Source organism: Eleutherodactylus coqui, chromosome 5, assembly GCF_035609145.1.
Source record: "Eleutherodactylus coqui strain aEleCoq1 chromosome 5, aEleCoq1.hap1, whole genome shotgun sequence".
NCBI classification, from domain to species: domain Eukaryota; kingdom Metazoa; phylum Chordata; class Amphibia; order Anura; family Eleutherodactylidae; genus Eleutherodactylus; species Eleutherodactylus coqui.
The window spans coordinates 160,014,892-160,028,582 of record NC_089841.1 but is presented as its reverse complement, the minus strand read 5'-3'; the positions used below and the strand labels follow the sequence as shown (position 1 = coordinate 160,028,582).

Sequence of the window (13,691 nt, the reverse complement as noted above, 5' to 3'; positions counted from 1 at the left end):
GCATATAAAATGCTGCACATAAGCAATACATTGTGTATGTACAGCGTTTAATACACAATGACACTAAGACAGAGAGGTGCTGGGACATTTTGGCTTTTTTTCGACATGGTTCAGTGTGTAATTACGTTTTGCTAATTTTTAGAATAAATGTTAAGTTTTAACTGCTCTATCCTGGGAATCGTACTAAGTTTTGTGGACCTATTTATTTAGTCTAGTGACTTCTTGTAGGTTAAGCACTGTATAGCTGGTAATAATATTGTATGTCAGTCAAAGAGAAGCCATTTACATCTTTGTCATTCTTGCTGTCCCCTTTCAGGGGTGCTCTCCGCTCTGAGGTTATGTCTGTTGGATGTTTCTTCAGTCTCCCAATCCATGTTACAAGCTGATCATGCCACCAGCTGGCATTGTCTTCTACAGAATCTTGTTAGCTTGTTGCAAGAAATAGTATCTTTCATCCTTCGTAAGCTGCGCAAAGCTTGGAGTGAAGGGCCTCCAGGTAAGATGCTACTCATCTACTACACAATTGTCCTAGAAGCTGGGGCAAATGTCAGTTTATACTAGAAGTTCCAGTTAAAGAAGGTGGGTAGGATTACAAAAACATTACCGCTTTCTTCCGGAAATCTTGCCAGCCTGTCCACAGGTTGTAGTATTTGCAACTCATCCTCCTTCACCTCAGCAATACCTGAGACAACCCATAGACATGTGCTTCTCTCTTTGTAAATAAGCAGACATTGTTTTCTAATTCTGCTTAATTTCTTTTAAGAATCCCATCTAAGCGTGTATAATTTTTGATTCATTCATTGATTATAGATATATATAGCAGATCACAGATAGTCTCCGACTTGCGAATGTTTGATTTATGAATTTCGCAAGATGCGAACAATCTGTCCTGCACAGTATGATGTAATGCTATGACATTACATCATACTGTGCAGACACCGGACAGGCTGCCAACAAGCCTGATAGAAGCCTGTCCGGTCAGATTGCGGGACACTGTGAGGTTGCTAGGCAGCCTGGGGCCTTCTGAAAGGCCCCAGGGCTGCCCATACAGAGCGCCTATCAAGCCGTGCGCTTGATAGGCACTCTGCATAGGCAGCTCTGGGGCCTTTCAGAAGGCCCCAGGCTGCCTAGCAACTGCACAGCATCCCGCGATCTTATCGCGGGACACTGTACGGGCCCCCTGAATGTCAGGTGCTGGCTGTTTCTTACAGCCGGCACCTGTTGGCAGCAGTTCCGACGAGCCGCGCCGCTCATTGGTACTGTTAACACTTTAAATAATGCTCTGACAGCGGTATTTAAAGTGTTAACAGTTCCGACGAGCCGCACTGGAACTGCAGCCACCAGGTGTCCGCTGTAAGAACAGCCTGCACCCGGCTTTGTATGGAGCGGGATCCACCCGCAATCTCACTCCATACAAACATTTGTTCGGACTTGCGAACAGGTTCCTGGAACGGAACCTGTTCGCAAGTAGGGGGGAGACATTTTTTGCACTCAGTTATACAATTGCCCACCACAAAAAATTGGGTTAGACTCTCAGCAAGGTGCTTCATGTATGTGCCTGTCCTGTTCATTGCATTGTCACTTCTCATATCTCATACAGAAGTAGCTGCACCATCCTTTCAGGATATGGGCAAGGCCGTTAGTGTTTTGATTGCACATGGTAGAGGCCTAGAGGACGTCCAGGAAGACCTTCTCATTTCAGAAGAGCACAGCCTCATCATGACTTGTTGCTGGGTCTCATTAAAGGTGAGATTCTAACAGTTTGTTTGAGAAGAACAGTGGCAGTGTCTAGTTCTTTTCTTAATTTGTTTGACCATCTAACCCTGCCAGGAAATTGGAATGTTTCTTGGGCCTCTGATAGAGAAGTTGATTGCTGTACCTACACCAATTATTTCTGACGCAGCAGTAGAGGATTCTATGGCAACATATCACGATATAATTATGAGGTGTCGTCACTGGGTAAGTTTTGCTGTTCTTATAGATCAGAGGCATGCAACCTGCGGACTGCTAAGCCATTCTGTTGTGCCTTCAACGATCTGGTCACAAACCTACTTGTCTGTGTCCTGTGACTGCTTACATGTATTTTTCATATCGGAAAGTACTAATGATGCACTGTGTGGCCATCGCTAGAACCTCTATATAATTGAAGAAAAGGGGTCTTCTGAACCCAATGTAGCACACCAAAAAGAATATATAAGGTGAAAAAGTGGCTTGTTTACCTTTAGGCTATTTTTGTTGTAATTTGTGGAAGTAGTAAAACACTCAGCTGTTTCAGCAACTCTAATAAACTACAGGATATTTCACTTGAAACACAACCCAGTAATTTTGCAATATTTTTGTTCGGGACAATATCACTAGTGAATACTGATGCCTATTTTGGTTCTTGGTAAGCTCAGTTTTCATAGATTATGTTGAAAGTGGCCATCACTGACCACCAAACACTTCTGAACGCAGCGCTTCATGTGTGCACCACACACTAATTTTATGGGATTCAGTGGTTTTTCCTGGATTTCATGTGGGTTACTTGGGTCCCAAATCCATGTATTTTGGCTATTCATGTGACCACACAGCTGAAACCAAGCTTTGTCTATGAACCACATGATGTCCAACAGTTCCTGATGTTAGACTAAATTCAGCTGGAACTCCCTCCTGTACTCGACTTGTTTCACCATATCCGACAGCTGCAGTTCCTAAATAACTGACAAAGGTAGGCTTTCAATTTCACTTTCTTAGTGGCTGTCTGACATGTTGCTAAGGACTTAACAGTTTCTTGTAGTAAAGATGAAAAGGCTTTTGCAGAGAATGGAGTAAATGTACTCTCACACCTTCAACTTTGGCCTGCTGAGGTCTTCTTTGGCCGCCCTCCTTGATGTGCATCCAACAAAGTTTCTGTTATTTCCAGTTTGTTTTCTAGTCACCAAATGGTTGTCTTGTTGGATACAATGCAACCATAAAACTTTGTGAAATGTCGAGCTATTTTAGGCAAACAAATTGGTTACCCACTACTTGCCAGAAAAACATGCTCTTCCGTAGAACACTCCGAGTAACTTGTGCTCTCAGCAATGAGAAAACCTCGCAAACGACACTGGGTCTAAATAATTAAAACTGTAAGACTGTTCTTGTTGCCCATAGCAACCAATCAGCTCGCCTTTAATTTCTGAAACCTGGTAAACTGAAGGCTAAGCTCTGGTTGCCATTGTCAATAAGGACAGTTTTACTGTTAGACAGTTTAATAAATGAGCCCCACCTTCTCCAGAAATGCAAACTGCACACCATAGGTGCTTACCCCTGAAAAACAATACACCCATGGTGGGAAAAAGGACATGTGTCATCCGTAAAAACACTAGACTCCTGAAAATGAGTACAGTTCTACATAAGTTGCCAGTCAAAATAAGAGTTGTGCTTCAAGTGAAACACTGTATAACTAGAGCCACGTGCATAGTCTCTTCCTTCCTGGAGTGTGATTGGGGAGAATGGGGCTCTAGTTCTTCTGATGTGTGCCAGTTCTACTTCCGGACTCCCACCTATCGGACAAATGTCTCAGATGGTAATACCCCTTGATGTTTTATTGTAGCCCCAACAATTGGTTCAATCGGACATAGCCCCTGCACCCAAAAAGGTTATGCACCCTGAATATAGACAGCAGGCTTAAATGAGTTGTCACATGGCTTGTTACAAGTTACTTTTATGACTTGTCAATTAGGCAGGCCATAAAGCTTTTATGCGACTTATACCTTTATGAAGGTGCCCCCTGAGTCCTAATTTCAGGCCAGACATTTGCCAATATTTTGCAGCTGTTTTCTATAGAAATGAGTATTTCCGCTACAGCTAAATTTGAGCAATTGTCTTTCATTCATTGTCATGTAGCTTAAGAGAAATGTCACGGGACAACCCCTTAAACTGGAAATCATATCTGCTCTTGAGGGAAAATATAGATTTTAACATTCACAAATTTGTTTGCAAAGTTTTGCATCCTCCTATACCATGGAGGCACTAGTTAAGGAATTACATGGTCTAACTTGTATGGAGACACAGCCGATTTTCTCCAAAACTTAAAAAATGGCTTATTGAATTGCACAAATGTACACGGAAAGCCCATTCCTGTCTACTAATGAGAGTTTAGCAATGTTTGACAAACCTTGTAAATTGTTTCATACAAATTAATTTGTCGGTTCTACTTTAATTGAAAGGATTAACTGTCTGTTTTCATAAGGTCCTCTTAAAAAGTCGTGTGTTGGATTTTTAGGGTTCTGTGTTATTTATCCTGCAGGGCGCTGTAGATGGATGCAGCACAGGATTTACAAGGCTTTGTTCTGCATTACTTCACCATAAAAGGCAAAGATTCCGAGATCTGCCAAGAAAAATGATGGAACAGGTCTGGTTTACACCCTATACTGTATAAATCACACTGTCTTGTCTTGGCTCTACTACCTCTTAACCTGTTCTGTGTTTTGCAGGCCTTGTTGCTGGCAAAGTCTCAGAACTCTCTCTCTGTTACCCGCAGAGCTGCAGGCTTTCCAGTTCTCCTGCAGGGAATCTTATCTGCAGAAGGACCACAACATCCACTTCTTGAAACCTGTGTCCAGTCTTTAATTACATTAGCTAAAGAGCTCTTGCCCTCTAACTGGGACCAGACAAGAGACCTTCCTCAGGTAGAGACGCTGAAGTAAACTGAACAGTTTTTACAGCCATGCAGTTGCTAATATTTGAGAAAGTTATAAATGTCCATGGCTATTTCCATATTTATTGGTTTGTAGGTATCTGCTGTTCATGCACTACAGACCATGCTCCGGTCTGCGGGCCTCCGCTCTACGCTACTCTGCTATGCAGTGCCTATGATGTCATTGGCAGTCAGCAGTCTATGTTCACCCTGCTGGGCAATGCGCAATGCAGCTCTACAGTTATTCAGTAAGTTCTGTCTCACTAAAAACTTAAGGGCTTTTTACACAATTATCAGCCCGGACAAACAAGTGAATGCCTGCATATCATGTGATCATGGCTTTTTAGCAAGCCTAAGGCCTCATGTCCACAGGCATAATTCATTTAGCAAATCTATGCGTGTCATCCACAGATCAATTTGTCCATATGGAATCATTGGGCATCCGCAGGTAATTAAATACCTGCAGATGGCATTTTGTGGCGGGGTGCGGATCTCTCTCGCGGGGGGGGGGGGGGGGGGGGGGAAGCAGCATGCTCTATTTTCTGTGATTCCCGCACGGACAGCTTCCATTTAAGTCAATGGAAGCCTTCCAATCTGTGGCACAGATGTAGCTGAGACTGCATTCGTACCGCAAGAAAGCAGGAGATTAAAAAAAACAAAAAACATGGCGCTAGTGCGCCCAGAGGCTTCCGCCGTGCAGGAGAAAGAAGATCCGGCCGTGATGGAGAAGACCCACACGGCAGCCGGACAGGTAATAAAATGTCTTTTTAGGCCTCATGGCTGCCGGCATGTTTGGAAACTGCTGCGGGATTCCACACTTGGAAACCATAAGTACCCGTGGCCTAAGGCCTAAAAATGCTTGCTCAGCTGCACATCTCCTCGTGTGAACAGAGGAACGTGTAGCTTACTAATGATTGCTGTATGGGGTTGAACAATCACATTTACGATCATTCATCTCCATGCGGATAGTCATTTGACATTTGTGCACGGCAGTGAATGAGTACTGATTGTAATGTGCTTTGTTGATGGAAGCTGGTTACAATGCCTGAGAATCTACCCGTGTAAAAGCTCCTTTATCCAACATTAACTGTAAATGATTATTGTCATGAATGTATCTTCCTTTCTTCCATTATCCCCAGCTGCCCTCACTGTTGGAATGCTGGGACTCTCTCGTAGTGATGTAGATTGTTCTGTGCAGAGCACGCTGCATATTGGGGCTCTTCTGTGGAGATATCCCGGATTGAGTGATGTATTGCTGGAGGAACTACAAAGGGCTACACAGGCAAAAGAAATGCTGCATCCCAGTCTGCATCCCATCCTCACACTGCTTGCCAAGCTGCAGCCTGGGGGAGACCGTGAAGCCAGGTGAGGGGCCTTTGGGAGGTATTTGTTAGAGAGGTGCTAGGTTTACTCCATTATATTATAAAATCTTTATATTATGTTCATGCAGATGTTTTATGGAGCCTTTGTTGGACTTGAGAGAGAATCCCATTTACGCTGTGCGTGTCATGGCTGCCCGTGCTCTTGTACCTGTTGTCCAGGTGATGGATTATCAAACACTGCTTGTTCAGCTGATAAAGGGCCTTCCTCAAAGCAAGGATAGAGTGTCCCACAATGCCTTGCATGGACGACTGCAGCAGATTTATGCTCTGTTATCGGTAGCTCTGCAGGAAAACCGGTAAGAATATACCAAGTGGGTAGGACCAATGTTGGTATATGCCTACAGAGAGGGTTGGAAAACAAACCCTTGTTATATATTTTATTATATTTCAGTCTTCCTGTGTTAAAGGGGTTATTCCAAGATCGGCTTTTATCACCTATTAGCAGAATGATGATGATCCCAAAAACACTGTTCCCGTGTCTCACTCTCTTCCTTGCTGCAACCCCACAGTGAGAAAGAGTTTGAATGGAGCATCAGCAAAACATGTGGTGCTTCTCCATTAATTTCAGTAGGACTATCGGAGATTGCCAAGTACATGTTCTCAAATATCTTCGGCAGTCCCATTGAAAATGAATGGAGCAGCAGCACTGTTCACATTTGGCCACAACTCCATTCAAGGTCGTTTTCCCTGCGGGGGAGTGCAGTGGAAATGAGTGATAGGGAACACAGGACCCCCTCGGGATTGATAGGCGTCCTGGTGGTGGGACCCCAGCCATTCTGACTTTTATGACCTGTCACGTGGATAGGTGATTAAAGTTGATCTTGGGAATACCACTTTAATATTTATGGCATGTGCAGCCAAGTCTTTTCCAGGAAGTGAAGTCCAAACATTAGTAAGAGTACCAATGGTGAGGCAATCTACGATTAGACATTTATGAAATATGAAATTGATGTGTTGTAAATGTGGTTAAACACGTTAAAGATTTTTTGATAAACTAAGGATCTCTAAGTTTTATTAACTAATGCTGACCAAACCACTAATCACATTGCAGAAATGTATCCTAAATATAATCCGTTTTGATAAAGAAACATCCACCTTTTTAGAATTGAAAGTAAATATTTTAGGGTTTGGTGACAGCTGTTTTGGGGTGTTTGCCCCTCATCATCCTCCTGCACACTGATGAGGGGCAAACACCCTGCCACAGCTGTCTGTGTATGGATTGTGGCTTGGCTTTCAATTTCAAATCATTGTTACAAGACTTGTATTAGATTCTAAGTCTAAGATTAATTTGCAGGAATGCTGCCTTCCAATAGGTGGCGCTGCAGAGGTATTGTTCCATCTCCCTTATTGCCAGGGAGTTGATCACTTTTACAAATTCTCCTTACTAATCAGCCTGTCAATAATGATCCCCTGCAGTAGTAACCCCTGAGAAAGAGGTCAAACAGTAATATGTACTGTTATCACATGATCGGCTCTCAGCTGCGTCTGTGAACTGAACCAACTGAGCTTTTACCTCTCAGCCTGTGAATACAAGCACTGCTGGTGTCACAGGCCATTAGCAGAAGCCTCCCCATGCCAGCAGGTCTCCCAGGTGCTCTCTGCCTCTTCACATGTGCGGTAAAATCCTCAGTCTCACGGACACAGCTGAGGTCTTATTTGAGCAGTGATGATCGCACATACTGCTGTAGTTTGTCCAATGTAACAGGGGTTACTAGTGCAGGGGATCATTACTAGCGGAGCAAAGAGAGCTTAGATAGGTGCTCGGCTCTCTGTCCTCACACTATCCGTCAGGACGGGTTCTGTATTTAGCAGCCATTATCATTCCCTAATGATGATTCCCTAACCAAAATCAGCAGGTAGGATTCCTGATTGCCTTTAGTTATTTCTATCTATACTAAATGCACTGGGCTTTTCACTAATCTTTTTTTGTATTTTTCAGAGATCCCCTTTAAAGGCATTTTTCCAGACAGTTGTTAATGACCTATCTTCAGGATAGGTCCTCAATAGCCAAGCGGGCGCTGTCAGCAGCAGAACACAGAGGGTACGAAGTGGAAAGTGATCGCTCCAACCCCTGTGTAATGGCCGGAGCTGGTAATTGCAGGGCTGCTCTCATTGATTTTGAGGAACTGCACCTATAATTACCAGTGCCGGCCACCGTATGGGTTGGAGCTATCTGCTTCCTTCCTTACCCTGTGCGTTTTCCTGATAACAATGGGCACCTGAACACCTGATTGGCTGGGGTCCACTGCTTTGGATCCTGACCAATCAGCTATTGACGACCTATGCTGAGGATAGGTCATGAAATACAACAGCCTCATACTTCCATTCATTAATATGCTCAGATACTCGTTTTCATTTTTACTCACATTGCATCTGTTCTCTTAATTTATTTTAGTGTCTTTTCTGTTCAGTATTTCAGAGAATGTAAGGCAGGAGGTGGCTAAGCAGCTTCTACCATTTTTATGGCTGCTGTCACCAGAGCAGAAGTGCTCACTGATTAGAAGTGCCTTTCTGGAACTGCTTTGCATATTGCTGCCCAGCTGTGGAGAGGACTTTGTAAGTCAAGTACATGATGCAGTTTCTATAAAGACAAGTATAGAAGAACCCCCTTCTTCACAGGTGAGGGCATCCAATGAGTAGTTGTCAACAAAATAATAACAATGGAAGTCTGTGTGTCCCATGTGTATGTATAATACAGAGGGTGTGTGTATATAATATGTATTTGGGTGCGACTGGATGTATATGTGTATTTAATAATTTCAAACAGTACTTCCTAATTCTCAAATTTTGCTCAGTCGGCTCTTAAGATCTATTTATCCTAATCAGGTGGGTGCTGACGCTTTTCATCAAGCACGTGTTCGGTATGTCTGCAATCAAGCCATCGGTTCCTTTGGCCACTCCAACTACAATCTGGTGTCACAACTACTTAGGTCTGGAGATACTACTGTAATTAGGTGGTTAACTGAGAAGCAGGTTGGAGATGTTCCTGCTGCATTGGGCGAATTGCTGAGGGATATATTGCAGGTATGACAAAATGAGAAACCTAAGCAACAATATATAGATCTTTTCAGGGATCTAGACTTCATAGTCACTTCAGGATGGATCACTTTAGTATTAATCCTCATTTTTCCTTTTATCTGCTAGGATATGTTGTGCAGACAACTAACCAAGGATTCCTCTACAAGTTTCGGGCTACTCTTAGAAGGATTTGTTCACCTGGGCAAAGTTTGTCCATTTCTGAAAGTTTGCAATCTTCCCTTTGCTAAGACTACTCCGTGTATAGAAGTCCTCTTGGATCTCCTGGAATCAAAGAAAGGAGGGCCACAAGTCCAAGGACATGCTCTTTGTACCCTAAGCCTGCTGCTAGCCCACTGGTAACTGTCATGGGGTTTTCATGTAGATTATTTGATATTCAAAATATGAAAGTACTCTGACTATGGCCCAATGCACACGGGCGTATTTGCATTGCGGAATCCGGAGCGGGCGCTCGCCTCTGGATTTCACAGTAAATACTGGCCATAGACATGCTATAGAAAATCGCTTTTCTCTGTCCACGAGCGGAAATCAATTGCAGCATGTTCTATTTTGGGGCGGATGGCTTCCATTGAAGTCAATGGAAGCTGTCTGATCCGTGGCCCGTCCGCAGCTGACACTGCAGACGGGCCATGGAATCAGTGTCATCACCTGGCGACGGCGCAATCTGTACTGCGAATGTGCCCGACGCGCCAGCCGGCACATCCGCAGCACAGATCCAGACAGGTAAGCAGGGGCCTCTGACCAGGTCTGCCTAATGACAGATGTATTTTTTGTATGATCCTTGGAGTAAAATCTATTATTCCGTAGTTCAAATATGTTTAAGTTATAAAGGGAAAAAATGCATCTGCTTTTTTCTTTTTTTCATTTATTTATTTATTTATTTTACTGAGAAATGTTTTGTTTATCATCAAGTAATGTTCTTGACAGTGACCTATGGGAAGATCTGTCCCTTGCTACCCGCTGGCTCTCTGCTCTTCTTGTGTGTGCAAACCCAGCAATATCGTGTGAGAATCTGCGACTGGCGGCAGCGGAGGCGTTGCACTTGGCTGGAGGTGTCCTGGTAGGGCTGTCGCTCCAATGTGGCACACCTGGTCTCACACAGCTGGCTGTAAGGTTAGAAAACTTCCATGAAATCATCTCTTTATGTAGTCTTTCACACTACATACAACTTTTTCTTACTTTTTTCAGGGCTATACTGTGTGGAGTGGATCTATTGCAAGATGAGGATCGAGGTGTGCGAGACCTTGCTAGTAAATTTGCTGTCTGTGCCTTGAATCAGCCAGCTGAGAAGTCCTTACACAATGACTGGGCCATGCTTAGGCTCCTGGAGTTTTTGAGGGATCGTTTCTGGAGCTGTGAGGAGACCTTCCAATCGCTCATATCTCGCATACCTCCTTATGATCTTCATGATGCACTTTGTTCTCTTTGTGACAGGTGATTTGAAGGATATTACTTTTATAGCCAACAAATATAGAAAGAAGCAGCTAAGCTCTGACTAATACTATTCTTTCCCCTTTAACATATTCTACTTGCAGGTCAGTGGCACTCTATGAGGAGGATGAGCCCAATGTGTTTAACGACCCCAACTTTCTTTGCAATCTGCTATGTCCATTGATCCAAGAACTGCTGGGTCTTATGGCTCGGGAAGCTTCCCTTTGCTCTGTTGTGCTTGAGTGGGTATCAAGTATAGCAATTCCAGTGGGAGACCAGATACAAAGATGGCACACCTGGGTAAAGGAACAGGGTAAGTCGAGATAATAGGAGCTGTGAGATGACAAGCATCAAGCTGTAGTTAGTGTGAGGTTAATCAAAACCTAGAATTTAGTGTATATATTTAATGACATGTATAATCCTCTTAGGGAGTGAGATATAAAATACATAAACACTCCCTAAATTCGCCTACTTGACCATCAGTAGTAAACACTGAAAATGGCATTTTCTGAACTTATGGACCCGTGGTGTGCATTACTTATAAAATATAGATGTACCTTGTCTGTAATGGTTGTAACACTAGGATGAGTTCCATTTTTCCTCATTGATATGAATGTACTCTTCTTATGTTCATTCTGTTTTATCTTGATAACCTTTTACTTTTACCTTTTTCTCTTCCAGGACCCAAATCAATTCTGTCGCTTAGAGCTTCTGCTTGCTCTCATGTACATACTGCTGTCTTGGGTTTGTTGGTTCGGATTGAGCTGCTCCTTAAGGCCCAGGAGATATTACCAGAAAGTGCCATTCAGGTCGCACACTTAAAACTCTTTCCAGGCTTTTTGACCACAGAGCTATCTCAGATGAAGAATGAACTTACAATTTATGGTCTGGGATTTTCCAATACAGTGACTGATATAAGACCATGCCAGAAACATTTGCTATCTAATGGAGAATCGATGTCTTGACAGAGATTTTATTTTACCCATGTACAGATGGATATAAGTAACTGACCGCTGAACTCATGATGTCTTTCACTATGCTGTGTATAGTGCCTGCAGAAAGGGAAACATAAGGGAACTGATAAGTTCCCTTTAACCCCTTGACGACCTAAGATTGGTTTAATAGGCTGCCAGGAAAATTATAATATACTGCAACACTAAGATATTGCGCTGTATTATAAAAGCAATTAGATGATTGCACATGAATGTCCCTTTTGGATACTAACAAAAGTAAAAATATGTCTAATGAAAAGAAAAAATTAAATATTGCAAAAAAGATTTTAAAAAAACCTTTTATCGGTTTTCATGTTAAAAAGAAAAAAAAACCCATAATTGATACAATGTCTGAAATATCAAAATATCGTGGTGTTTATCTTGCACTGTGACTGATGTAAGGAAAAAAATACTCAGTGGCTGGTTTGCAGTTTTTTCATCATCCCACCATTCTACAAAGTTGAATATAAACTGATCAAGAGGTACCAATAAGAACTACAGCTCATACCTTAAAAAATAAGCCTTAACAGCTCTTGGAGAAATGGGGATCAAAATGTGGTGACAATCAACTTGGAACTTGCATTTTTTTTTCCATTTCACCCCTCTTAGATTTCTTTTTAAAGTTTTTAAATCTGTTTACATGATACAGTACATTATAGAATCGCATTAAAAAAATCTCTCGACCACAAAAACACATCTCTGCCAATGGAAAAACAAAGTTGTAGCTCTTGAAATGTGGGAATGAAAAAACAAGAACACAGTAGCTGAAAAGCTGTTAAAGTAAATCATTACTTTTATGCCTGCATAAACTCAGTTGCTGCTGGCATTTACACTGAACGATTATAATCTTTCAGACTTCCACGATTCAGCAAGAATCTGAACGATTGTTGTTCAGTGTAAAAGGGCCCTTCCTTTTCATTGTAATTCTGCATGTGATCATGATGTGGGGACCGCTGAAATGTTTTCTCTACAAAACAAGAAGTGTCAGACTATTGTCAGATTAGTGGTCAGTGCGAAGAAATTCGAATATATAATGTATGTATATATATATATATATATATATATATATATATATATATATATATATATATATATATATATATATATATATATATATACACACACACATATATATAATTTTAAAAAATATATTTTTTTTCTTTAGACACAAATATTGATGGAAATTTATGTTTTAACGGAAAAACTTGATTTTAAACTATAGGTTTTTTTTATGATGACACAATCCTTTTTGAAATATTGTGAGATTATTGGTAGTTTCTGATTACAGGAATTATCTACTTTGTCTTTGCATCCGCCATTAATATTGCATTGTTTATGGTCACTTCAAGTAATTTCTATTGAGAAGCAGGAAAGCTTTCAACAACATTACTTTTAGATGCTGCATATTAAAAATATATTATTTATAGATGTATTCTTTTGAATGAAAAATTGTGTTTTTTTAATTAAACGAAAAAATAAATGAAGATAAATATCCCTAAATATATGAACTGATTTACACATGTGGATGATATTTAATATACAGTGTGGTCTGCTTAGAAGAATTCAAGCAAGAGAGTGTAGGGATTATAAGGCTGGGTTCCCACAGGACAGAAATCCCACGGACATCTTCCTGAATGTCTGCAGTGGGACCGCACAGACATTCCGCAGGATTTCCACAGCAGAAAGCCTATTTATTGTCGTGGGTTTGAAGCAGCTTGTCCGCCTGTAATCCGCTGCAGGAACGTCTTCCTATAGAGAGAAGAGAGCCTGCAGCAGAAACGGCAATACAGTTGACATGCCTCCTAACAGTGTGGTCAGAACGGCCCAGGTGGCGTGTAATCTATTGATACGACCGTCCAGCTTCTCGCATTTCAATAATGCGCCACTCTCAAACTCTGTTAACTGGGCAAAATCTCTTCAATTGCATCGTAGAAGCGTCTAGTGGTCAACAAGCTACACAAGTGGAAAAGGAGGTCACTACACACAAGTAGCCTCTGAGTGCCTTTTTATAGGCCAAGTGTGGAACCACTTTTAGGGCCTCAGGTGGCAAGACTGTTCATCTAATCACCATTTGCATACCTGTAACTACATGCCAAATTTTGCAGCAAAACAACAACTCCTAGGTACTTGATTTTTTTTCTCTCTTTTTACAAAGAGTGTAAATTGCAAAGGGAAAATTGTGGTAAAAAT

At 41.8% G+C, this 13,691-nt stretch overlaps 1 protein-coding gene across 1 annotated transcript in view; it reads left to right on the top strand.

The window, feature by feature from the left end:
- LOC136627974 (tRNA (32-2'-O)-methyltransferase regulator THADA-like) overlaps positions 1 to 12,523 on the top strand; it is a 42,369-nt gene extending 29,846 nt beyond the window's left edge. The window contains exons 17-31 of the mRNA XM_066603531.1: positions 317 to 496; positions 1,601 to 1,746; positions 1,831 to 1,959; positions 4,271 to 4,375; positions 4,458 to 4,652; positions 4,758 to 4,908; positions 5,800 to 6,025; positions 6,111 to 6,338; positions 8,454 to 8,661; positions 8,869 to 9,066; positions 9,187 to 9,416; positions 10,006 to 10,191; positions 10,267 to 10,512; positions 10,614 to 10,822; positions 11,191 to 12,523. Of these exons, the coding sequence (XP_066459628.1) occupies positions 317 to 496; positions 1,601 to 1,746; positions 1,831 to 1,959; positions 4,271 to 4,375; positions 4,458 to 4,652; positions 4,758 to 4,908; positions 5,800 to 6,025; positions 6,111 to 6,338; positions 8,454 to 8,661; positions 8,869 to 9,066; positions 9,187 to 9,416; positions 10,006 to 10,191; positions 10,267 to 10,512; positions 10,614 to 10,822; positions 11,191 to 11,474 (2,921 nt within the window). The 3' untranslated portion in view covers positions 11,475 to 12,523. The remainder of the gene's footprint in view (positions 1 to 316; positions 497 to 1,600; positions 1,747 to 1,830; positions 1,960 to 4,270; positions 4,376 to 4,457; positions 4,653 to 4,757; positions 4,909 to 5,799; positions 6,026 to 6,110; positions 6,339 to 8,453; positions 8,662 to 8,868; positions 9,067 to 9,186; positions 9,417 to 10,005; positions 10,192 to 10,266; positions 10,513 to 10,613; positions 10,823 to 11,190) is intronic.
- The last annotated feature ends 1,168 nt before the right edge of the window (positions 12,524 to 13,691 follow it).